This window comes from Moschus berezovskii, chromosome 12, assembly GCF_049115385.1.
Source record: "Moschus berezovskii isolate FMDL1 chromosome 12, NW_MosBer_1.0, whole genome shotgun sequence".
NCBI lineage: Eukaryota > Metazoa > Chordata > Mammalia > Artiodactyla > Moschidae > Moschus > Moschus berezovskii.
In genome coordinates this window covers 23,718,310-23,744,799 of record NC_142471.1, presented here as the reverse complement: position 1 = coordinate 23,744,799, position 26,490 = coordinate 23,718,310, and the positions used below count along the sequence as shown (strand labels likewise).

The following is a 26,490-nucleotide window of genomic DNA, read 5'->3' as shown; positions in this document are numbered from 1 at the left end:
CTAGAGTCAGGCATCCTGGAATGAGAAGTCAAGTGGGCCCTAGGAAGCATCACTAGGAACAAAGCTAGTGGAGCTGATGAAATTCCAGTCGAACTATTTCAAATCCTAAAAGATGATGCTGTGAAAGTGCTGCACTCTATATGCCAGCACATTTGGAAAACTCGGCAGTGGCCACAAGGCTGAAAAAGGTCAGTTTTCATTTCAATCTCAAAGGCAATGCCAAAGAATGTTCAAACTACCACACAATTGCATTCATCTCACAGGCTAGCAAGTAATGCTCAAAATTCTTCAAACCAGGCTTCAACAGTACATGAACTGTGAACTTCCAGATGTTCAAGCTGGATTTAGAAAAGGCAGAAGAACCATAGATCAAATTGCCAATATCTGTTGGATCATAGAAAAAGCAAGAGAATTTTAGAAAAGTATCTACTTCTGCTTTATTAATTATGCCAAAGCTTCCGACTGTAGATCACAACAAACTGGAAAATTCTTCAAGAGATGGGAATCCCAGACCACCTGACCTGCCTCCTGAGAAATCTGTATGCAGGCCATAAGCAACAGTTAGAACCACACATGGAAAAGCAGACGGTTCCAAATTGTAAAAGAGTACATCAAGGCTGTATATTGTCACCATGCTTATTTAACTTATATGCAGAGTACGTCATGTTAAATACAAGGCTGGATGAAAACACAATCTAGAATAAAGATTGCTGGGAGAAATATCAATAAGCTTGGATATGCAGATGACACTACCCTTATGGAAGAAAGTGAAGAGAAACTAAACAGCTTCTTGATGAAAGTGAAAGAGGAGAGTGAAAAAGCTGGCTTAAAACTCAACATTCACAAAACTAAGATCATGCATCTGGTCCATTACTTCATGGCAAATAGATGGGGAAACAATGGAAACAGTGACAGCCTTTATTTTCTTGGGCTCCAAAATCACTGCAGATGGTGACTGCAGCCATGAAATTAAAAGACACTTGCTCCTTGGAAGAAAAGCTATGACAAACCTGGACAGCATATTAAAAAGCAGAGACATTACTTTGCTGACAAAGGTCCATCTAGTCAAAGCTATGGTTTTTCCAGTAGTCATATATGGATGTGAGAATTAGACTATAAAGAAAGTTGAGCACTGAAGAATTGATGCTTTTGAACTGTGGTGTTGGAGAAGACTCTTGAGAGTCCCTTGGACTGCAAGGAGATCCAACCTGTCCATTCTAAAGGAAATCAATCCTGAATATTCATTGGAAGGACTGATGCTGAAGCTGAAACTCCAATACTTGGCCACCTGATGTGAAGAACTAACTCATTGGAAAAGACCCTGCTGCTGGGAAGATTGAAGGTGGGAAGAGAAGGGGCTGACAGTGGATGAACTGGTTGGATTGCATCACTGACTCGATGAGCATGAGTTTGAACAAGCTCTGGAAGTTGGTGACAGACAGGGAAGCCTGGCGTGCTACAATCCATGGGGTCCAAAGAGTGGGACTAGGCTGAGTGATTGAACTGAACTGACTGTTTCTTGTCTGCTCCTCCCTTGTCTATGCATCTTCTCCCTTCCTTGATTAGCATCTGTTTGAATCTGCTGTTTGGAACTCATGGAAGTGTGAATCTATTCCCTAATAATAAGAAGTGTGGGACACAGAAGTCTTCCATGCCCAGTACCCCACAGGGTGCTGCTCAGTTTCATGACAGCCGATGCTTTAATTTTCACACTTTTCTTCTTTCCTGTGGACTGTTGATCCAACCATCTAATTCTTTGGTGTGTCTCTATTCTTAATCTCCTCGAATATCAGTACATTCTTTAAACTCCAGCCAGACTGGTATATTTGAAATAAAGTTCTGTCTGTAACTCACCTGCTCTAAGTTCCCCAAGCTGTGATTGTGTATTGCCTAGAAAATAAAAGATTCATTAAGGTATCTCAATAATGTTCGATGAATAAATATGGGAGTAGATCCTGTGGGACTTTGAACACTGTGATCAAAAGTTTGTTCTTAATTCCATGAGGAATGGGAGTAGAGGGAAGATTTTTGGAACAAAGAAGAGGACAGAATTAGATCTCTAGTTTCTTTGCTATACACCTTGAGAGTTGGGGTTTTTGTTTGTTTATTTCTTGCTCATTATTTTATTCTCAAATAAAAGGTGACTTGTTGAAAAGTAGGAACTCATTATATACATTTGAATAAACAAAGGTATATTTTGGAACAGTGCTGTTGAATACAGTTTTCTGAGATAAGAGATATGTATTTGTGCTGTACAGTACAGAAGCCACTAGACACAGGTGGCTATTGTTCATTTTAAAAAATTGAGGAATTTAATTTTTAATACTATTTAATTTGAATAGCCACGTATGACTGTTAAGCTATCATATTGAACAATCCAGTGTTAGAAAGTTCCCCCTAGCCGGGGTCCCAAACAGGATACAGATGGAACACTCAAACTCCGATAATTCAAGGAGAGTTTATTTATGTAGTGATGTTTTCCAAATATGTAGGTAGCTTTAGGAAACCACATGAGAGTGTAATTGACTGCGGTAATTGTATGGGAGCAATGATTAAGTGGAATTCATGGGAAGACTCATAGTTAAGATTTATAAGCCTAGATCACATTGGGACAGATTTCCCTTTTCTCTTTCCTGTGTTTCCATCCCCCCTCCCCTTGCTTTCTTCTCTTGCACCCCAACTTTTTATTGGGTCCTTGCTGTTTATCCAGATTTATTTCACTCAGTCAAAATATTCATAATATTGTGAATATTCATATTATAGCATTCGCAAGGTTATAATATTCATAATAAAATTATTATATTCAATAATAAAATAATGGAGTTTCTTTGAATGAAGTCTGTACTCAAAACTGTTCTTTTTGAGATAGTCTTTCCTGGCAGTGTATTTACTGATAAAGAATATGATTGCTTTCCCTGTACAGTGCTAATCTGTGCTGTGTTTTCTGAGTTTTTCTCCTTGCCCTTTACTGTAAGTGGTACATTTTTTCATTAGTAGGACTGTGCTGACCCTAAATGTTCTGTTAAAGCTTCCTTTGAGGGGCATCTTCTCTTCTGAGCTTTGGGAATATAGGCAGGCTCTTGACTGTTAGCTGTGATTATGTTTTAATATCCTGCCCTTTCGGTCCCTTACCTCAGCACACACAATTCACCTTCAGTCCCAGCTCATTGCTTGATGATTTGTTGAGGCTTTGAAAACAGAAGGAATGAGGGCTTTTAAGTAGGATGGGCTATTTCTTCTTGCTTTATTTATTTTTATGCCATGCAAAAGGATTAAAGAGGCATAAAATGGCTTGACTGAGCCAAATCAATCTGTATAAACAGAGCAAGGACCCAATAAAAAGCTGGGGGTGAAAGAGAAGAAATGTGGGGGGTGGGGGATGGAAACACAGGGATGAGAGAAAGGAAAGCTTTATATTTCTTGAAATTATAGTGACTGTTTTTTATTATCTGGAGAATAAAATGTCTTTGACCCAATTAAACCTTTTAAACTAAGGTGAAACTCTGAGGAGAAATTAGGAAATCATCTCTATAGTCCTTATTTAATCTCTTTATGCTGTCACCTACTGTCATCCTTTATTAAAGTTTTCTATGTCGTTGCTGTTAACTCGGAGAAATTTGACATCTTTTAGTTGTTCTGATGAATCATATCACAGAAACTAGTGAGTTTTTATGACCAACACCACAGAAATCTTTCGTGTTATTCCTGATGCCTGTGTGTGTTGAGGGTGGGAGGTGTCTCTTGGTCTGTCCTATTCCTTCCTCCGATTGACGATCTCTGCTTTTGTGAAGTGGAAAGAGGTAATCAAGAGCTCACATTGCATTAAACTAGAGGATAAGGGATAGATTCTTTAAGTAAAATTGAAACTGTCTTATAGCCTACTGTACTGGTGGCAATCCAAGTAATTGCCACCGTGGCCTTGTTGCTCTGACTTTTAGAATTTTATTTATCTCTTCTACTTCTCCCTTCTTCCTTTCCCCACTTCATTCACTGGAGACAGTCTCCATCGTGCACACAGTGCACACTCACTCTCAAAATGAAATTGTGTTAAAGGACTTCGTAACTATCTACTGTTTCCCCCACGAGGTATCTGGAGATGTGTGGGGTCAATTGTTGGTTGTCACAGTGCCTGAGCATTGTTACTGGGATTTAGTAGACTGGTCCATGGATGCCCCATAACTTTCTGTGTACTGAAGGGGCTTAAATGATGGTGGTTTTGCATCATCAATATCAGTAATATTACTGCTGAGCAAAACTATATCTAACTGAGGTTTAAATGGGTACCAGCAGCCTCGGCTAACAGAGGATTTTAGTTGTGCCTTGATGAGTAGATGCTAAAATCTCTTGTAGTAGGTTCTCAATAAAACTATGTTGTGTTTTGAATCAAGTTGTTTATTTATAAACTAGTCAATACTATTTAATACTATACAAGTTACTTTCAGGAATAAAAAAAAAAGATATACTTGCCAACATCAAGATTCTAACATTATTGTAAAGGTGATTAACCTATACAGAAACAAAATAAACATTTTGGGAAATTTTTAAAATGCTATCAGAATATTTTATCAGAACAAGGAGAGGTGAGGGCTTACTTTTGAGCACAGGTATTGGGGGGTAACTCTGAGTGGAAACCATTAAGAAACAGGTAGGATTTTAATAGAAAATGATTTGGTGAGACACTTGCTGCAATCAAAGATATATGTAAGAACTTGGGAGAAGAGAGAGAAATGTATAGAAATACTGTTACTGTAAAGAATAGGACTTAAAATGATGTGGCAGAAGATTGGACTAAAAACACAGATTTGGGGATGGTCTTGAACTTCTTATAAAGGAGTCTTTCCACTTGGAGATATGGATTCATATATGAGTTTAGTCATTGGGAGCAGTGTATGGCACGTTGCCTAATGTTCTATGCTTCCTCTCAATGCCCTTTCATACCGTCCATGATGTAAACCCCTTCAGTTATCAGCTGTTTAAACTTGCTTTCCTGATTTTCAAGGTCTCCTGTCAAGAGCCCTTAAGTTTGTAATTTTAAATAGTAGCAATATTCCTAGAGGTGAATCACATAATGATTTTTTTCAATCTCATTTATATAAGATATCACTAGAAACGTATGATTAGATTCAATTCAGTTGTCTCCCACAAAAGTAATATGTAGAAAATACCAACCAAGGTGACTCTCTATGTGCTTAATAGCCTAAAGATTTAGGTTAAGGATATAATAGAACTGTTCGGCTTAAAGGACAAGAAGGTGTTGCACAAATTATCCAAAAGAGCCAAAAACAGCATCCAGTTTTTACATGAAACAATTTGTTCTTGGAATATTGTCAGCTAAATCTGTGGTCAACTTTTGCAAATTGTATGAATTTGCACTGCATATTTTATTTAGTGTTTAGCAAAACTCCAATATGGCTCTGCATAACTTACACAATACACAACGAAAATGACTTCAGAAACTCCCACAGAAGTTGATAAATTGGGCATCTAATGCTTTTAAGCTAATTGCATGCTTTGCAGTTAAAGAGTCGACTTGTTAAGAATGAAGATCATGGTTTCTTGGAGATAATGCTCTGCCTACTGCCACACTGAATGCAGCCCAACCCTATATCAAAAATATTACAGAAGCTTAAAGAAGAAAATAATGTGAACTTTAATCACCGTTCATACTTACTCTTAAGTGAAGTACTCATGAATCATATGCAGTATCATAGCAGTTTTGAGACCTATTCTTGAATGTTCAAGCTGTTATTTTCAGGAAATTTAGAAAGCAGATTGCTAAGTGATAAAGAGTAATTCAATACCATTGCTTATGCTATTTTTTTTCCCTCCCTTGCAGACTGGAAAAAAGGAAAGGAGTAATACCCTGAATATTGCAATAGAAAACATGTGCAAGAAGACAAGAGACCTTCGCAGACAGGTGAGTGAAGAGAAAGATATGGAGACAAACACCAAGTAGAAGGAACCTTTTTTTTTTTTTAAATTAATTTAGAACACAGAGCAAGAACAGTGAATATATACTTTCCACATTTATGTAACTCACCCATTTTTGTGGCAAACATAAAGTAGAAGAAAGTGACAATATCAGGCAGGATTACATTTAAATGCTGGCCCTGCTGTCATCAGTTATGAGATCTCAGGAACAGATTTCAACTTTCTAAGCCTCTCCAGACCCAGAAAATGGAATTAATAATACATGATAGGGCTATGAGGTTGAAATGAAATGCCTCCAAGTGCCTGGTACATAGTAAATTTTTAGAGACTGTTGGTAAATTGATTATGTTAGATTAAAAACTGAGTTTATTATCCAAATGCTTAGAGGAAATGGCTAGTCATTTGGAGACCCTACCAATTTCCCCTTCTAACTCTTCAGGATGCTTCAGAAATTAGTTCCGGTTTAAGTTAAGGCTCCTTTTAACCTTAGGTTATCAGGAACATAGGATTAGAAAGGATTTATTAAGTATAACATAAGTCTAGTATTTGCCACAAGTTATATTTTTTTCCTCCAGAAATATGAAGACTTAGCTATTTTTAAAGACTTTTGCTTTCTGTTCCTTTCCACTGTTTAATAACTGGAGTCCTTTTGCACATACAGCTTTAACTTGGTCACCATTAACTTATAAAAGAAGGGCAAATACTTTTCACCCATAAGCTTTTAATGCAATATATTGTTGTGGTTTAGTGGGAAGATTTAGTAACATGGCCTGAACAATCTTTTAACTCAGAAGTAGATTTGGAAATAGAACAAATAGGGATCCTCAGCCAGGTAATATTTGCTGTGTAAAAGCACAGTTTTGAAGGCTGGGGAAAATCCAGTTTCTCAACTTTTTGACCTGAATGCAAATCCTATTTCTACTATCAGCACTTAAAATCATGGAATGCAAGAGCTGAAAGCAACTTAGCACACCCTGTCTTAAGATGCAGACTAGAAAGGGGGCTATTATGGTGAAGTGACCTGCCTGAGGAAGGGGCACTGAACCAATATCCAGCCATAACTTACACCCAACTCAGGAATTTTCACCCCCACGACTATCCTCCTGGTTAGTTGTGTAAGTTTCACTCTCTGTCTTCAGGATTCTACCCCATCTGCTCTTCCCAGAACTTGAAAAAGTTGTTACTATGAGCTATTAACAACTGTGTCTTTCATTCCGGTATCTCTAGACTGCCTTCAACAACATTATACACAAAGAATTGATGTACATTTATACCTCCAAAGCTTTTGGAATCATTATTTCTCTTAAAAAAAAAAAAAAGTTAAGATAAAGCAATCCTTTGTGTGTAGGATTACCAGATTTAGCAAATCAAAGTACTGGATGCCCAGTTAAATTTGAATTTCAGATTAACAGCAAACAAATATTGCATGGGAACATAATTATATATATATTTTTAAAAAGCTGTGTTTATCTGAAATTCAAATTTAACCAGGAATCCTATATTGTATCTCAAAATCATACTTTGATTTCAACCCCACATCATCAGTGAGATAGGGAAAGAGCATGGGAGTTATTAATACTTCATAGTAAGAGGATGTAATAGTAGGCTCGTAGAGAACTGCTGTGTTCCAGAGTTATGAAAATTTCCTGTGGTTTCAGAGGTCCACATCTTATTTTTATTTTTTGGTTAAATATTGCTGTTTAACAAAGCACCAAGAATAATCGCAAGCACTTTATTGTTTCATGATTCCATGGATTGCCTGGGTGGGGATGTCAGGGTGTCCGTTTCTATAGCATTTTCACTTGCAGTCTCCCATGTACTGGTAGTTAAAATGATGCCTGGAATCAGGGCTCAGTATGTGAGACATCAGTGCTGCTTCTTCCCTCTCTCCATGTGGTATCTAATCTCCTAAGTCCCCACTCACGTGACTTCTCTCTAGCAGGGGAGTCTGGGTTTCTTACATGCTGGTTCAAGGGTCCCAGAGAAGAAAGATGGAAGTTGCAGGCCCTCTTAACGCCTGAGCTCAAAAGTCACCAGGATACTGGTTCCTCCACATTCTATTGATCAGAATACTACAAATTCTGCTCCAGGTTGACAGGGACAAGCAAAATCATCCTCTTACGGGAAAAGTGGAGTGTGTATATAGGAAGATGGGATCGTTAGGAGCTGTGTTTGGAGACATCCGTGGTTTTCAATGTGAGTTGAGGCAGTTGCTATGATTTGTGCTCAGTATCCTTGCTTGCCTTCCTAAAAACTTCATTTTCCATCATGATGTTTATGCTTGAGGCAATAATAAAAGCTAAGTAACATGAGTCATCTCCACCTCTTCTTCTTGCAAAATTTGTTAAGCAGTTGGTTTTAAGCATCTTCTATATACTTTTCACACCTTTACAATGTTTTTCTTCAGAATATTTAATATTCTTGTTCTAGATCTGTGGGTTTTTGTTTGTTTGTTTGTTTTTAGTTGAAAAAGTAAATAAAGGCCATCTCTCTGCTGATTCATCATCTGAATTCATTTGTTTACCCATAGCCTGTCCGCTGACAACACAGAAACATTTTAGCTTAGAGAATCGGTGGATTTCATCTGCAATGAATGAGATAGATTGCTTAGACATGGCTGGGAAGAAGCAGATTATACATTTTGCGGTAAAATAGATAAATGTCTTACATGTGACTTATTATTCTTTTGTTTCAAATAAATAATTTCTCTTTGATTGCTCTGTGACTTCATTGGCTGTTGTACTAGAGAGCAAAGACAAAAGTCACGGGCATTGTGTTTTAGCTTCTCTGTAATTTGGCTCCAACTTAATTCTCATAATTCTTAATGTTCCTTCTCCTTTTGCTTTCTTCCTCAGTTTTCCCTCCTCACCACACCAGCACATTAACCTTTTCTCGGGATGGTGAACTTACTCATCACCAAATTTCCCACCACTTCCATCTCTACCTACAGACACGTATGCATATTTGTATATATGGATTGTTTAACTTAGTGCCTAACTTGTTCTGCTTATTCCCTACACAACTCCTAATTGATTGAGAAAGTTTAAAACTAATATAAATGCTACTTCTGCCATGAAACCTTTGCCATTTTTTATCAGCTAGAATTATTCTTTTTTTCTTCCTGTAGTGCTTATAACATTGATAGTTGTTTTAAAGCGGTAACCATATTCTGTATGTGTTTCTCTTATTTAGTGGCTTTTTCTTCACAATGGATTTTAAATCCTTAAAATGATAGTTATAACAGCATCTCTCATTTAGCAAATGCTTTCCATAGCTCTCTAACCACTGTAGTACTTACATTACTGGATTTTATCCCCCCAAAAAGAAACAATGCCATAGCATTACTATCTCAATCTCTCAAGTGAGTCAGTTTACCCAGCAAACTGGTAGAGCCAAGGTTTCAGCCCACGTCCATCTAATCCCAGCCCAAATTTGTGACCACTCTTCCAGTGGGCAGGGATAATGGCCTTTTCATTGTCAGAACTTTTAGTACGTAATATACTGATTTACTATTGTAATATTTTTTATTCCTTAGTATGTATTTTACATGTTTTTACATTTTCAATTTTGTTCTTCCTTTAATTTCTTTTCTCATTTATTTGAGCACTGCATACATATTGAAATTCTATATAAGGAAGATTTTTTTAAAACCTTCTTTACTTCATTAAAAAAACTAAATCAAATCTATTCCACTTCTACTGAATTATGCAGAGTGAAACAGATACTGGAGTTCACTAAAGGCAGATTAACTTTTCATATATTAATATATTGAGATATAATTGTTTTATTAATGCAAAAATAAGGACTTAAGTTATATCAAATAAAATAGGGTTCTGGTGAAAACAAAACAGTTTGATTGATTCTATAGTTGCTGAATTGTTGAATTGCTATAGTCACCTCTTCTTCTTGTTGGGAGTTCAGTTCAGCTCAGTCACTCTGTTGTGTCTGACTCTTTGCGACCTCATGGACTGCAGCATGCCAGGCTTCCCTGTCCATCATCAACTCCCGGAGCTTACTCAAACTCACGTCCATAAGTCGGTGATGCCATGCAACCATCTCATCTTCTGTCATCCCCTTCTCCTCCTGCCTTCAATCTTTCCTAGCATCAGGATTTTTTCCCAGTGAGTCAGTTTTTTGCATCAGGTGGCCAAAGTATTGGAGTATCAGCTTCAGCATCAGTCCTTCCAATGAATATTCAGGACTGATCTCCTTTAGGATGGACTGGTTGGATCTCCTTGCAGTCCAAGGGACTCTCAAGAGTCTTCTCCAACACCACAGTTCAAAAGCATCAATTCTTTGGTGCTCAGCTTCTTTATAGTCAAACTCTCACATCCACACATGACTACTGAAAAACCATAGCTTTGACAAAAGGACCTTTGTTGGCAAAGTAATGTCTCTGCTTTTTAATATTCTATCTAGGTTGGTCATAACTTTTCTTCCAAGGAACAAGCATTTTTTAATTTCATGGCCTCAATCACCATCTACAGTGATTTTGGAGCCCAAAATTTAGTCTATCACTGTTTCCATATCTATTTGTCATGAAGTATGGGACCGGGTGCCATGATCTTAGTTCTCTGAATGTTGAGTTTTAAGACAGCTTTTTCACCCTCCTCTTTCACTTTCATCAAGAGGCTCTTTAGTTCTTCTTCACTTTCTGCCATAAGGGTGGTGTCATCTGCGTATCTGAGGTTATTGGTATTTCTCCCAAAAATCCTGATTCCAGCTTTTGCTTCCTCCAGCCCAGCATTTCTCATGATGTACTCTGCATATAAGTTAAATAAGCAGGGTGACAATATGCATCCTTGGTGTACTCCTTTCCCAATTTGGAACCATTCTGTTGTTTATGTCCGGTTCTTACTGTTGCTTCTTGACCTGCATACAGATTTCTCAGGAGTCAGGTCAGGTGGTCTGGTATTCCCACCTCTTTTAGAATTTTGTTGGAGTACCAGGGCCTACTCATAAAAATATATGTAGGTTCTTATACCTCCTCCTTATCATTCTCATCAGCAAATTATAAGTATCCATGAGATATACATCTCATGAAGGTGACACAGCATGTATATACTGAATTAATTATTGCATCATTATTATATAACATAGTTACTATGTTAATTGAGTTTTGAAAGTCATATTTTGCTACTTGACTTAAAAAGACATTCATATACAAAAATATAAGTTTTTGGTTTCCTGAGGATGATTCTTTTCTAAAACACTTTCTTTTCTTTTCACTCCTCTTCTACTCACAATTTTTCTTTTCCCTTATTTGGAAGGGGTGTGAGGGTGTTCAGAGTTTTCTTACAGTTTTAAGACATAGCTCCCACTTTCGGGTTTTCATTGTAGAGAAATACAGTATTTTATTTGAGATCTCAAACCATTTACATCAGTGGGAAATAGAAAAATTGATGTCTCAAAGCCTTTTATTAAACTGTAGTAAGAAAAGGTGGAAAACCCCTCAATTTAGTTTTGTGCCTGGCAGCTTTCATTCCTGACCACAAACAGATATTTATTGAAAATACATGCCTCCAACTCCTATTGTCCTCTCCCTACCTTCGGATTTAAGTGCTGTGGCTTCTAAAATTGTCCTATTTTCACACTGGCATGTTGGATTCTTCTTTAAAGTTTTTTCACCCAAGTGAAAGGAATGAATTATTTCCCTTTGCAGGAAAATAGTATAGAAATAAACAAGATAGATCCTACTTAGTTATTATACATGGATATTGATGACTGTACAATTTCAATGAAAAAATTCCATATGAATATGTCAGAACATATAAAGGAAATTTCTTAGCGTAGCATTCAGTGTCTTCTATAGCTTGTCCCTGTGTTCATTTATAGTTTTATCTCATTTCCTCTTTCATAGCCAGCCATAATACAGGAGATGACAGAATTAAACTGAGTGTTTTGCAAAAAGTGGCAAAGTGTGATCATCAATGGGCAGTTTACACAAGACATCAGAGTCTGGTACTTGCTATGTGAGCAAACAGCAGTAACACCAGATGCATGTGTCTGCTTTGTATTGGATTCTCCTGAAAGCAGGTCCAAAGACTGAGGCCTTTATTCAGGTCATTTGTTTGAGAGGTAATTACTAGCAGCAAGTGTAAAAGAACCTCAAGCATAAAAGAACAGGCAGGAAAGGAGGAACCAATACATTATTGAGGTTGTCACTATAGGCATCAGTTGCTTAAGGACCTCTGAGAAGGGATAGAATGTCTCCCAGAATTGTCTGATCAGTAGATGGAAGCTGAGAATTTTATCCAGTAGCTCCCATCCCACTGGATGAGGGTTGCTTCCAGTGGTGTTGAGTTTCCAGGACTTGCAGGCTATTTGTGCTTGACTTGAGGATCTCATAGAGACTTGGAGCAGGCCCTGAGAAGGAATCACAGCATGGGATGCACTCGAGGTGAGATGTCTTTGGAGGACATGGAACTGTCCCCAGGAATAACAGCTGGAGTCAGAGACTGGTCCAGTGGATGAGGTGTAGAGCACCAAAGGCCTCTAATGTAGTCTGTAATCATAGCTATGAATGTGATGGTAAATGATCAGAAATCAGTAAGAGAGATGATCTGGTGAGAAAAGGGTGGGTCAGTTGCATTAATTGTGCTGTTTGTTGTTTGCGTGGGGTGAAGCTGCTTTCAAAAGAGAAGATGTCCTCCTGCCTGCTGACTGCATGCTATACCTTAAGGGTATCTCTCACATCTAACACAAATCACCGATTTCTGGCCATTTCCTTCTGTCATCTTTTAATCTTTCTGTCTGAATTTTGTTCTTTTTACCTCAGATACCTTTCACTATTTCCATTCTGCCTAAGGAAATCCTATTTCAATCTTTAGCAGCATATTCCAGTCACATAAGATGCTTGTGATTCGGGAGGATCTATTTTCTTTGCTCGTGATAATCTCTATTCCTAGAATATGATGTTTGCCAGCTTCAACTCTTAACATCCTAATCAGTTTTTTAAATGAATTATGTATGTCACATCCTTATAGAAACCTCCTTAACCATGACAGTCAATTGTTTTTATTTGTTTGCACTTCCTATAAGATACTCATCAAACTGTCTCACTTCCTCCCTAAGTTACCCCATCTCTGTCATTCCAGTATTCCCCAAATTGCTTCAAATGGTGTTTTTCTCTTAGATAGACAACTCAAAATGAATTTGTTACATTGAATGAATATACAAATACCGAAGATTTGTTTTGCTCATTATGCATGGTAGTATCTTGTATCAGGTAATTTTAGCCATTTTCCAACAGAATCATGAAAACATTGGCACAGAACTTATTTGAAAGCATATTTTCCAGTTCTTCTGCCTTGTTCTACTGAGTATAATATGTGGTACCCTTTTTCTCATTTATCATATTATGTAGTAAGCAACATGACTTAGAAAAAAAGCAAAAAATGTGTTCTGAAGTAACAAAACCGGACATGGAACAATGGACAGGTTCAAAATTGGAAAAGGAGCATGTCAAGGCTATAGATTGTCATGCTGCTTATTTAACTTATATGCAGAGTACATCATGTGAAATGCCAGGCTGGAAGAGGAACTCAAAAGCCTCTTGATGAAAGTGAAAGAGGAGAGTGAAAGGGTTGGCTTGAAGCTCAACATTCAGAAAACAAAGATCATGGCATCTGGTCCCATCACTTCATGGGAAATAGATGGAAAAACAGTGGAAACAGTGTCAGACTTTATTTTTTGGGGCTCCAAAATCACTGCAGATGCTGATTGCAGGCATGAAATTAAAAGACGCTTGCTCCTTGGAAGGAAAGTTATGACCAACCTTGATAGTATATTAAAAAGCAGAGACATTACTTTGCCAACCAAGGTCCGTCTAGTCAAGGCAATGGTTTTTCCCGTGGTCATGTATGGATGTGAGAGTTGGACTGTGAAGAAGGCTGATCGCCGAAGAATCGATGCTTTTGAACTGTGGTGTTGGAGAAGACTCTTGAGAGTCCCTTATACTGCAAGGAGATCCAGCCAGTCCATTCTAAGGGATATCAATCCTGGATGTTCATTGGAGGGACTGATGCTAAAGCTGAAACTGCAATACTTTGGCCACCTCATGCGACGAGTTGACTCACTGGAAAAGACTCTGATGCTGGGAAAGGTTGGGGGCGGGAGGAGAAGGGGACGACGGAGAATGAGATGGCTGGATGGCATCACCGACTCTGTGGACATGAGTTTGAGTGTACTCCGGGAGTTGGTGATGGACAGGGAGGCCTGGCATGCTGTGATTCATGGCGTCGCGGAGAGTCGGACACGACTGAACGACTGAACTGAACTGAACTGAAGAGTCAAGATTGCAGGAAGAAATATCAGTAACCTCAGTTATGCAGATGTTACCCCCCTTATTGCAGAAACAAAGAGGAACTAAATAGCCTCTTGATGAAAGAGGAGAGTGTAAAAGCTAGCTTAAAACTCAACATTCAAAAAACTAAGATCATGGCATCCAGTCCCACTACTTCATGGCAAATAGATCGGGAGACAATGAAAACAGTGACAGACTTTATTGTCCTGGGGTCCAAAATCACTGCAATGGTGACTGCAGCCATGAAATTAAAACTCTTGCTCCTTGGAAGAAAAGTTGTGACAAACCTAGATTAGTGTACTAAGAAGCAGAGACATATTTTGCCAACAAAGGTCTGTAGAGTGAAAGCTATAGTTTTTCTAGTAGTCATGTGAGATGTTGGACCATAAAGAAGGCTGAACATTGAAGAATTGATGCTTTTGAACTGTGGTGTTGGAGAAGACTTGAGAGTCCCTTGGACTTCAAGGAGATCAAACCAGTCAGTCCTAAAGGAAATCAACCCTGAATATTCATTAGAAAGACTCATGCTGAAGCTCCAATACTGTGGCCACCTGACACATAGAGTTGACTCATTGGAAAAGACCCTGATGCTGGGAAACATTGATTGCAGAAGGAGAAGGGAACAACAGAAGACAAGATGGTTGGATGGCATCACTGACTCAGTGGATGTGAGTTTGAGCAAACTCTGGGAGATGGTAAGGGATAGGGAAACCTGGGCTACTGCAGTCCATGTGGTGGCAAAAAGTCAGACATGACTAAGTCATGAACAACAACAAATTTCAGTTCAGTTGCTCAGTCGTGTCTGACTCTCTGCGACCCCATGAATCATAGCACACCAGGCCTCCCTGTCCATCACCAGCTCCCTGATTTCACTCAAACTCATGTCCATCGAGTCGGTGATGCCATCCAGCCTTCTCATTCTCTGTCATCCCTGTCTCCTCCTGCCCCCATCCCTCCCAGAATCAGAGTCTTTTCCAGTGAGTCAACTCTTTGCATGAGGTGGCCAAAGTATTGGAGCTTCAGATTTAGCATCAGTCCTTCCAATGAACACCCAGGACTGATCTTTAGGATGGACTCATTGGATATCCTTGCAGTCTAAAAAAAATTAATCAAAGAGTTTATTCTTTAATTAATAGTAAATCAGTTATACATCAAATCTCAACTCTATAGATATTTCAATATTTGTATATGAGATGCTGGATGGAATGAGTAGCAGGGAAAATTAGTTGAAAACTTGAAGAAACAATAATAAAAAAAAGGACAGGGGAGTAAATATCTTTAAAATGAAGGAAAGACAAGGTGGCACCACTGAGGAAAGATGCAGGCCGGAGCAAATATATTCAGTCCTGGAAGAAGATTACTGTAATTATTCAAGTATTTACAAAAATTGGCACAATCTAAGACAATAGTTATTTGTGTTACTATCAATTTTTATATGGTAATAAATCAAAATGTATTTTTTTAAAGCATAGGACAATCTCAGTCTGACTTTCTGAGTTTAATTGTAAATAAGAACACACATCAAAGTCTTTTATGTGAGAAACAATCCCTCTTTAAACCTATCTCAATGTAGTTAATACCAAGTCTTATTTCTTTATGTGACAATCAAATTACTAGAAACAGGAGTTTATTCTGTCTCCACGTCTTTGCTCCCATTCACTCTTCCAACCATAGCAATAGAGTTCCTGTTCCCACTTTCCACCTAAACTTAATAATCTAGGGGTCAAATCCCATAGAGAAGTCTTGGTTCTTTTAATTTTAACTTATCTTTAAAATACAATTCTGAACCATTTTATCTTCTTGAAATTCCTGTCAGTCTCTTGATTTTCCTTTATTATAATATTTAATGGCACTGTCTCCTCCATTAGATTATAAGGAATCCTATGTTTCCAACTTGAAATTTCTCTCAATATATAGCTCTTGGTAGAAATTAAGGGGAAATGTGTTCAGAAATACTCGTTGAATTGTATGAAATCAAATACATAAAAAAGGAGATTCAACATATCTATAATGTGGGTATTGCAATTGTGTTTGGTAGGATAAGTTCATTTGTAGGGCATTGAAACAGAAATTTATTTGAAAGTTTCCCTTTGGCTGTTTGATCATTTGATCTCTGTTTCATGGCCATCATCTCAGTCTCTTTTTAAGGTCCTACTCTTTTATCTACCCATCCATGCCCATATTACTCATAAGTGGTAATATTTTCTAAGATTTTATTCATGGACATCTCATTGTGAATCTCCCCCTATATCATTCTGTTCACCTCCTTGGTTTGAATTGCCTACTATATGTGTGCTGCTACTGCTGCTGCTAAGTCACCTCAGTCGTGTCCGACTCTGTGTGACCCCATAGACGTCAGCCCACCAGGCTCCCCCGTCCCCGGGACTCTCCAGGCAAGAACACTGGAGTGGGCTGCCATTTCCTTCTCCAATGTGTGAAAGTGAAAAGTGAAAGTGAAGTCGCTCAGTCATGTCAGACTCGTAGCGACCGCATGGACTGCAGCCTACCAGGCTCCTCCGTCCATAGGATTTTCTAGGCAAGAGTACTGGAGTGGCCTGCCATTGCCGTGTACTGGCTTTCAATTCCATACCTTTAGTGCAAATCTTCTCTTGGCCCTCCTTCTATATGTTATTGAAAGAAGAAAAGGATAAAAGGAAGAGAAGGTAATTGAAAATAACTCCACCTCTGAGAGATTTCTTCTACTTTTCTCTTACATATGTAGAACTAACACACCTTATAGTTGCCAGCTAACTCCTAACTTAAGATCTGTTGTCTGACTTCACTGGACTACTCTTTGTGGACATCAAACAGCTCATTCACTTAAGGTCTTTCCCTCGCCTGGAAACACTTAGCACTCTACACCCTGTGGAAGTAACTGCTCAGTAAATGTTAATTAGTTGCCATCAGTGATTTACTTTTCTGCATGCTAAGCAGATTCTTTCCTTGGGGATCTTCCTATTGCCTTTGTGAAATTGTTGGTAGTCATAAAATTTCACAGTTCTTCTGAGAAAGCTCCACTCTTTTAGATGAAGGTATTTTCTGCCCCCAAATCTATAACTGTTATGGATTTATCCGATAATCGCTAAAGGAAGAGTGACAGTGTTTTGTTTTGTTTTGTTTCCATGTAGCTACATCATTCAACCCCTTGAAAGTATATTAATTCTCATGTAATCCAAAACTAGAATAAATATCTCCTGGTTTTAAAATATATACTAAAAGGTAATTTTCACAAAAGATAAATTACAGATTCTGTCTGATAGCTATTCATATCTTTGTTTTATTACATAGGTTATTAAATTAAGTGAAGGAATTGACCAAAACCTTTGGAACCATTCATACTCATTGACATTTTTTTTAAACATTCAAGACATTGTGGTCCTTAAAAACTCAATATTATATAAATGTAATGCATTAATTTTCCAACTTAGTTTTAAATTTCAGAAAATATCTGCTGAGTAGAATAATTGCCTGATTGTCATTTATAAGCTTACACATGATCTAATTTAAAAGAACCAGATGTAGCAGAATGTTATACTTGTTTAATAATTTAAGGTGTGAAGGCAAGAACAATTAATGCAAACAAAGAAAATTGGACATCAAACTCATTTATTATTCTCCTTGCTCTATTAATCTGTTATCAACTGGCATAATCACTGATCTAACTTGGTTTAATTACCTTGAAGTCTACAATTTAGCTAATCAAAATTTATCATGAGTTCTTCCTACAAGGTAGAAAACATTTTATAATTTTGTAATTATGAAAATACATGCTGTACAATGTTGTACATGCATAAACATTATAAGAGTGCAATTTCTTTGAGGGAAAAATGGAGTACTATCACTTATAATTTGACCTCTAGGCTAGGTACAGTTTAAGAAAAAAATAGTAATTTCTGAGAGCAAGAAAAGCTATTGCTCAATAATTTTTTTCTTGGATATTTACCTTGTTTTAGTTTTGTAAGTGACATTCATACACAGTCTTAAATATTATGATTTTAAAAGACTGTGCAGAAACATATAAAAGGAATTTTGTAATTACTGAGAATGTAAAATTATGAAATAATATGAACCATTTCCTGGGGAGAAAAAAAAAAAAAAACTGCATTTTTTTACTTCTCCTCAGCTCCGTAAGGCTATCATAGATCATGTGTCAGACTCTTTTTTGGATACAACGGTCCCACTTCTGGTTCTCATTGAAGCTGCCAAGAATGGCCGGGAAAAAGAAATAAAAGAATATGCTGCAATATTCCGTGAACACTCCAGCAGGCTTGTAGAGGTAAGTGTGCTGGAATTATAACTACTCTAAATCCAGGAGAATAGGGCTCTCATTCTGCATTTGTAGCTGAACTCAAATACAAACTTTTGACCATTTACAGCAAATGAAACAGAGATGGGCCGAAGTAATATGCAGGTATGTATGTCAAATTGTATGAACTATTCCCCATTGGCTTGGAAAAGGAATGGTTTATTTAGAAAGTATTGTGAAAATATGATGAATATATTTTCTTAATGCATTTTCTTTTCAGAGCTACACACACACAAAACCTGGTTAAACATAGCTTTTATCATTATAGATTTTTTCTTCATATTCTAATTTTAAGTATTAGATGCTCTCTCTCATGCCATTTTATTGTTTCTCATCTTTTCATGGTTATGTTACTCCTCAGCCTTTCAAATCATATTCAACTATGAAACATGACAGTGGAATGTAGGATATACAGGGATAGAGAAACCCAGAGTAATTAAGTAGAGATAGTGGATTGGTCCATGTCCCAGTAGAGGAAAGAGGAGATGATAAAACTATAATCCTCTTCTGCTTGGAAACTGGAGACATAATGCATGTTTTGGGAGGTGGGTTGGCATATGAAGGAGTTATGAAGTGCTGGGTAATTCCTCGAAGACAGATAATGGAATCTGCTATATTATGGGCATCAGTATTGCAGTGACAGTATAAGAGAAAGCCGAGTGGAAGAATGCCTAACACCAGTATAAAGGTGAGAGTACTCACAAGCTCAGGAACCAGTGGCAGGAAGGGGGAAATGTGGTTGAACTGATTCTCATACTGAACTAGTACCCATTAGTATGACTCTACCAGTTGTTTTTGGCTTGTGTCTAAACTCATTGTCAGTGCCCATGCTGTGCTGATTATTAAATGTTTTGACTGCCAGAACCTTCCTATATAGGCCATGAACTCTGTGGTGGAACATGTGTTTTGGGGCCCAAATTGCTTACCAAATTTGTATTAGAAATAGTCACCACTTGAATCAGAAACACAGCATTCTATACAACATTTACTAAGGTAGAAGACTTTCCCAACATTTTTAATGTGGATCTGCTGGGAAGGAAGTTTCCATGTAACTAACATTTCCACTATAAACTTTCTGTACCCCAATCTTCACATCTAGAAAATGAAAGGAGTGGATAAATAGGTGATTACTGATGCTAAAGCTGAAACTCCAATACTTTGGCCACCTCATGCGACGAGTTGACTCACTGGAAAAGACTCTGTTGCTGGGAGGGATTGGGGGCGGGAGGAGACAGGGAAGACAGAGAATGAGATGGCTGGATGGCATCACCAACTCGATGGAAATGAGTTTGGGTGAATTCTGGGAGTTGGTGATGGACAGGGAGGCCTGGCGTGCTGTGATTCACAGGGTTGCAAAGAGTTGGACACGATTTAGCGACTAAACTGAACCAAACTGAACTGAAGATAATTTCAGCCCTAAAACTGCCCCACCTCCAACTTTAAAATCTTTGAAGTTCCCAAGAGTTCAATGAGAAATGGCAACTGATATAATTCCCATTGGCCTTATGTGAAAATAAAGTACAAAACCCAGACCAAGCTAATGAAGACTCAAAGCTGAGTTCCAGGTTTGTTTACATTTAACTAATCCAGTCAATTGCTTATTATTTATTTATATATTCCTTCCTGTACTCATTCCTCAAATATTTATTAACTATTCCCACAGGAAAATGTTAAAAATTAAAAGAGAGCAGAACAGAAGGAGCAAGTCATTAAAGGCACCAAACTAAATGTTGCCCCTATGAATCATAAACCTTTTGTCTAGAAATGTGTTTTCTAAGCTGAAGGAACACTAAATTATGAAAGTAACTTTTTAGTGAAAAATTCTGAGAGCAAAAGTTGGTTTCTGCTGATAAGGTTTCATCCTTTTCCTGTTTACAGTTTAGTTTCTAATGAGACATAAATCTCTTAAGGTGCTCAATGAAGGGCTCCTTGATCACACAGTTTTGGGAAAAAAAAGTTCTATTTGTCCTCGTGGAGATTTGCATTTCTGAAAAAATCCAGATATAAAGAGATCTCTTTAAGTTAAAATTTCCCCAAATCAATTTACTTAAAGTACTCTTTCTTTCATAAAACTTATTAAGACGGTGCTGCCTTCCAGGACCCTTGAGAATACTACCTTCATTTTATTACCCAATGATAGTTTATTATTCAGTAGATAGAGCCCTAAGAATCTGTTTTAAATTTTTAAGGATTTTGAAAATTCTGTATTTAATGTGAATATGAAACAATAACAGATTTTTGGAATTTTGAGTTACTGAGGGATGGAGAAGGGGTCTTATTCAACTCTCTTTGCTCCCTTAACACATTATAATGAGGTTATGTTGGCTTTGGAATGTTCCAGTTCTCATTCTGATATTACTTAGAAACTTGCCTTCAGTTCCAATAAGCTTTTACTACTTAACAAACATCCTCAAATTTAGTGCTTTAAAACAGTAATTTATTATTTATGATTATTCTCTTACCGATTTGCATATTGACTGGGCAGTTCTTATATAGGGTTTCTCATGTTCTTGTCAACTGTTGGTTGGAGATGAAGTCCTTCAAAGGTTTGACTAGGCTAGACATCCAAGATGGTACATTCACAAGTTAGAAAGTGCATGCTGTCTGTCAGCTGGGAGCTTAGCTGTGGTTGTTGACTGGAGCACAAACCAATATATCGCCTTTCCATGTGGCTTCAGGTTCTTGCAGCATAATTTCTGGGTTCTGAGATGAGAAGTCCCAAGAGCAAGTCAGAAACAGGAAGTAGAGATGACATTTCCTTAATGTCTGGGCCCAGAAGTTGATAGAGTACAGTTTCCACTGTACTTTATTGACTGAAGCAGTCACAGGGCCTGCCCAAACACAAGGGGATAGGAGCGGGCATGAGACTCCACCTCTGGCTGGAAGGAGCAGCAGAATATCTGTGACCACCTTTATTTTATTTTATTTTTTTTTTGAACAGGGGAAAATTTATGCGTCGAACCTGGACTGGTCACTTATGATAATATACATGCTACAATTCCATTCTCCCCAATCATTCCACCTTCACCCTCTCCCACAGAGTCCCAAAGACTGTTCTAAATGCCTATGTCTCTTTTGCAGTCTCTTATACAGGGTTCAGGTTACCATTTTTCTAAATTCCATATATATGCGTTAATATACAGTATTGATGTTCTTTCTGGCTTACTTCACTCTGTATAATTGGCTCCAATTTCATCCACCTCATTAAAACTGATTCAAATGCATTCTTTTTGATGGCTGAGAAATACTCCATTGTGTATATGTACCAAAGCTTTCTTATCCATTCGTCTGCAGATGGACATCTAGGTTGCTTTCATGTCCTGGCTATTATAAACAGTGCTGCAATGAACATTGGAGTACATGTGTCTCTTTCAATTCTGGTGTCCTCGGTGTGTATGCCCAGGAGTGCGATCGCTGGATCATATGGCAGTTCTATTTCCAGTTTTCTGAGGAATCTCCACACTGTTCTCCATAGTGGCTGTACTAGTTTGCATTCCCACCAACAGTGTAAGAGGGTTCCCTTCTCTCCACACCCTCTCCAGCATTTATTGCATGTAGACTTTTGGATAGCAGCCATTCTGACTGGTGTGAAATGGTATCTCATTGTGGTTTTGATTTGCATTTCTCTGATGATGAGGGATGTTGAGCATTTTTTCATGTGTTTGTTAGCCATCTTTATGTCTTCTTTGGAGAAATGTCTGTTTAGTTCTTTGGCCCATTTTTTGATTGGGTCACTTAGTTTTCTGGAATTAAGCTGCAGGAGCTGCTTGTATAATTTGGAAATTAATCCTTTATCAGTTGCTTCATTTGCTATTATTTTCTCCCATTCTGAAGGCTGTCTTTTCACCTTGCTTAGAGTTTCCTTTGCTGTGCAGAAGCTTTTGATTTTAATTAGGTCCCATTTGTTTATTTTTGCTTTTATTTCCAATATTCTGGGAGGTGGGTCTTGGAGGATCCTGCTGTGATTTATGTCGGAGAGTGTTTTGCCTACGTTCTCCTCTAGGAGTTTTATAGTTTCTGGTCTTACATTTAGATCTTTAATCCATTTTGAGTTTATTTTGGTGTATGGTGTTAGGAAGTGTTCTAGTTTCATTCTTTTACAAGTGGCTGACCAGTTTTCCCAGCACCACTTGTTAAAGAGACTGTCTTTTCTCCATTTTATATTCTTGCCTCCTTTGTCGAAGATAAGGTGTCCATAGGAGCGTGGGTTTATCTCTGGGCTTTCTATTTTGTTCCATTGATCTATATTTGTCTTTATGCCAGTACCATACTGTCTTGATGACTGTGGCTTTGTAATAGAGCCTGAAGTCTGGCAGGTTAATTCCCCCAGTTCCATTCTTCTTCCTCAAAATTGCTTTAGCTATTCGAGGTTTTTTGTATTTCCATACAAATTGTGAGATTATTTGTTCTAGTTCTGTGAAAAATATTGTTGGTAGCTTGATAGGGATTGCATTGAATGTATAAATTACTTTGGGTAGTATACTCATTTTTACAATATTTATTCTTCCAATCCACGAACACGGTATATTTCTCCATCTATTAGTGTCCTCTTTGATTACTTTCACTAGTGTTTTATAGTTTTCTATGTACAAGTCTTTTGTTTCCTTAGGTAGATATATTCCTAAGTATTTAATTGTTTTCGTTGCAACAGTGAATGGAATAGTTTCCTTAATTTCTCTTTCTATTTTCTCATTATTAGTGTATAGGAATGCAAGGGATTTCTGTGTGTTGATTTTATATCCTGCAACTTTACTGTAATCATTGATTAGCTCTAGTAGTTTTCTGGTAGAGTCTTTAGGGTTTTCTATGTAGAGGATCATGTCATCAGCGAACAGTGAAAGTTTTACTTCTTCTTTTCCAATTTGTATTCCTTTTATGTCTTTTTCTGCTCTGATTGCTGTGGCCAAAACTTCCAGAACTATGTTGAAGAGTAGTGGTGAGAGTGGGCACCCTTGTCTTGTTCCTGACTTTAGGGCAAATGCTTTCAGTTTTTCACCATTGAGGATAATGTTTGCTGTGGGTTTGTCATATATAGCTTTTATTATGTTGAGGTATGTCCCTTCTATTCCCACTTTCTGGAGGGTTTTTATCAAAAATGGATGTTGAATTTTGTCGAAGGCTTTCTCTGCATCTATTGAGATAATCATATGATTTTTATTTTTCAGTTTGTTAATGTGGTGTATTACGTTGATTGATTTGCGGATATTGAAGAATCCTTGCATTCCTGGGATAAAGCCCACTTGGTCATGATGTATGATATTCTTAATGTGTTGTTGGATTCTGATTGCTAGAATTTTGTTAAGGATTTTTGCATCTATGTTCATCAGTGATATTGGCCTATAGTTTTCTTTTTTTGTGGGGTCTTTACCAGGTTTTGGGATTAGGGTGATGGTGGCCTCATAGAATGAGTTTGGAAGTTTCCCTTCCTCAGCTATTTTCTGGAAGAGTTTGAGTAGAATAGGTGTTAGCTCTTCTCTAAATTTTTGGTAGAATTCAGCTGTGAAGCCGTCTGGACCTGGGCTTTTGTTTGCTGGGAGATTTTTGATTACAGTTTCAATTTCCGTGCTTGTGATGGGTTTGTTCAGATTTTCTATTTCTTCCTGGTTCAGTTTTGGAAAGTTGTACTTTTCTAGGAATTTGTCCATTTCTTCCAGGTTATTCATTTTATTGCCATATAATTGCTGATAGTATTCTCTAATAATCCTTTGTATTTCTGTGTTGTCAGTTGTGATCTCTCCATTTTCATTTCTAATTTTATTGATTTGGTTCTTCTCCCTTTGTTTCTTGATGAGTCTGGCTAGTGGTTTGTCAATTTTATTCACCTTCTCAAAGAACCAGCTTTTGGCTTTGTTGATTTTTGCTATGGTCTCTTTTGTTTCTTTTGCATTTATCTCTGCCCTAATTTTTATGATTTCTTTCCTTCTACTGACCCTGGGGTTCTTCATTTCTTCCTTTTCTAGTTGCTTTAGATGTAGAGTTAGGTTATTTAGTTGACTTTTTTCTTGTTTCTTGAGGTGTGCCTGTATTGCTATGAACTTCCCCCTTAGCACTGCTTTTACAGTGTCCCAGAGGTTTTGGGTTGTTGTGTTTTCATTTTCATTCATTTCTATGCATATTTTGATGTCTCTTTTGATTTCTTCTATGATTTGTTCATTATTCAGCAGGGTGTTGTTCAGTCTCCATATGTTGGCACTTTTAATAGTTATTCTCCTGTAATTGAGATCTAATCTTACTACATTGTGGTCAGAAAAGATGCTTGGAATGATTTCAATTTTTTTGAATTTACCTAGGCTAGATTTATGTCCCAGGATGTGATCTATCCTGGAAAAGGTTCCGTGTGCGCTTGAGAAAAAGGTGAAATTCATTGTTTTGGGGTGAAATGTCCTATAGATATCTATTAGGTCTAACTGTTCTATTATATCATTTAAAGATTGTGTTTCCTTGTTAATTTTCTGTTTAGTTGATCTATCCATAGATGTAAGTGGGGTGTTAAAATCTCCCACTATTATTGTGTTATTGTTAATTTCCCCTTTCATACTTGTTAGTAATTGTCTTACATATTGCGGTGCTCCTATGTTAGGTGCATAAATATTTATAATTGTTATATCTTCTTCTTGGATTGATCCTTTGATCATTATGTAGTTTCCTTCTTTGTCTCGTTTCACAGCCTTTGTTTTAAAGTCTATTTTATCTGATATGAGTATTGCTACTCCTGCTTTCTTTTGGTCTCTATTTGCATGGACTATCTTTTTCCAGCCCTTCACTTTCAGTCTGTATGCATCCCTCGTTTTGAGGTGGGTCTCTTGCAGACAACATATATGGGGGTCTTGTTTTTGTATCCATTCAGCCAGCCTTTGTCTTTTGGTTTGGGTTCAAGTTTATACACTCTTTCTGTGATTCCTGTCTATAGAAGATCCTTTAGCATTTGTTGGAGAGCTGGTTTGGTGATGCTGAATTCCCTCAGCTTTTGCTTGTCTGTAAAGCTTTTGATTTCTCCTTCATATTTGAATGAGATCCTTGCTGGGTATAGTAATCTGGGCTGTAGGTTATTTTCTTTCATCACTTTAAGTATATCTTGCCACTCCCTTCTGGCCTCAAGAGTTTCTGTTGAAAGATCAGCTGTTATCCTTATGGGAATCCCCTTGAGTGTTATTTGCTGCTTTTCCCTTGCTGCTTTTAATATTTGTTCTTTGTGTTTGATCTTTGTTAATTTGATTAATATGTGTCTTGGAGTATTTCGCCTTGGGTTTATCCTGTTGGGGACTCTCTGGATTTCTTGGACTTGGGTGATTATTTCTTTCCCTATTTTAGGGAAGTTTTCAACTATTATCTCCTCAAGTATTCTCTCATGGTCTTTCTTTTTGTCTTCTTCTTCTGGGACTCCTATGATTCGAATGTTGGAGCATTTAACATTGTCCCAGAGGTCTCTAATATTGTCCTCATTTCTTTTAATTCGTTTTTCTTTTTTCCTCTCTGTTTCATTTATTTCTACAATTCTATCTTCTAGTTCGCTTATCCTGTCTTCTGCCTCTGTTATTCTACTGTTTGTTCCCTCCAGAGTGTTTCTGATCTCATCTATTGCATTATTCATTGTATATTGACTCTTTTTTATTTCTTCTAAGTCCTTATTAAATCTTTCTTCCATCTTCTCAATCCTTTTCTCCAGGTTATTTATCTGTAACTCCATTTTACTTTCAAGATTTTGAATCATTTTCACCATCAAAATTCGAAATTCTTTATCAGGTAGATTCCCTATATCTTCTTCTTTTGTTTGTGTTGGTGGGCAATTATCTTGTTCCTTTACTTGCTGGGTATTTCTCTGCCTCTTCATCTTGCTTATATTGCTTTGCTTGGGGTGTCCTTTCCCTCTTCTTGCAGTTTGTGGAGTTCTCTTTATTATGTAGTTTCTTCGCTGTGTGTGGGGTTGGACAGGTGACTTGTCCGGGTT

At 37.5% G+C, this 26,490-nt stretch overlaps 1 protein-coding gene across 3 annotated transcripts in view; it reads left to right on the top strand.

Moving 5' to 3' along the window:
- Positions 1 to 26,490, top strand: part of CTNNA3 (catenin alpha 3) — a 1,978,275-nt gene that overhangs the window by 1,031,600 nt on the left and 920,185 nt on the right. For all 3 annotated transcript variants that reach the window (XM_055425631.2, XM_055425630.2, XM_088841920.1), the window contains 2 exons: positions 5,837 to 5,917; positions 18,360 to 18,512. In XM_055425631.2, coding sequence (XP_055281606.2) covers positions 5,837 to 5,917; positions 18,360 to 18,512 — 234 coding nt within the window. The remainder of the gene's footprint in view (positions 1 to 5,836; positions 5,918 to 18,359; positions 18,513 to 26,490) is intronic.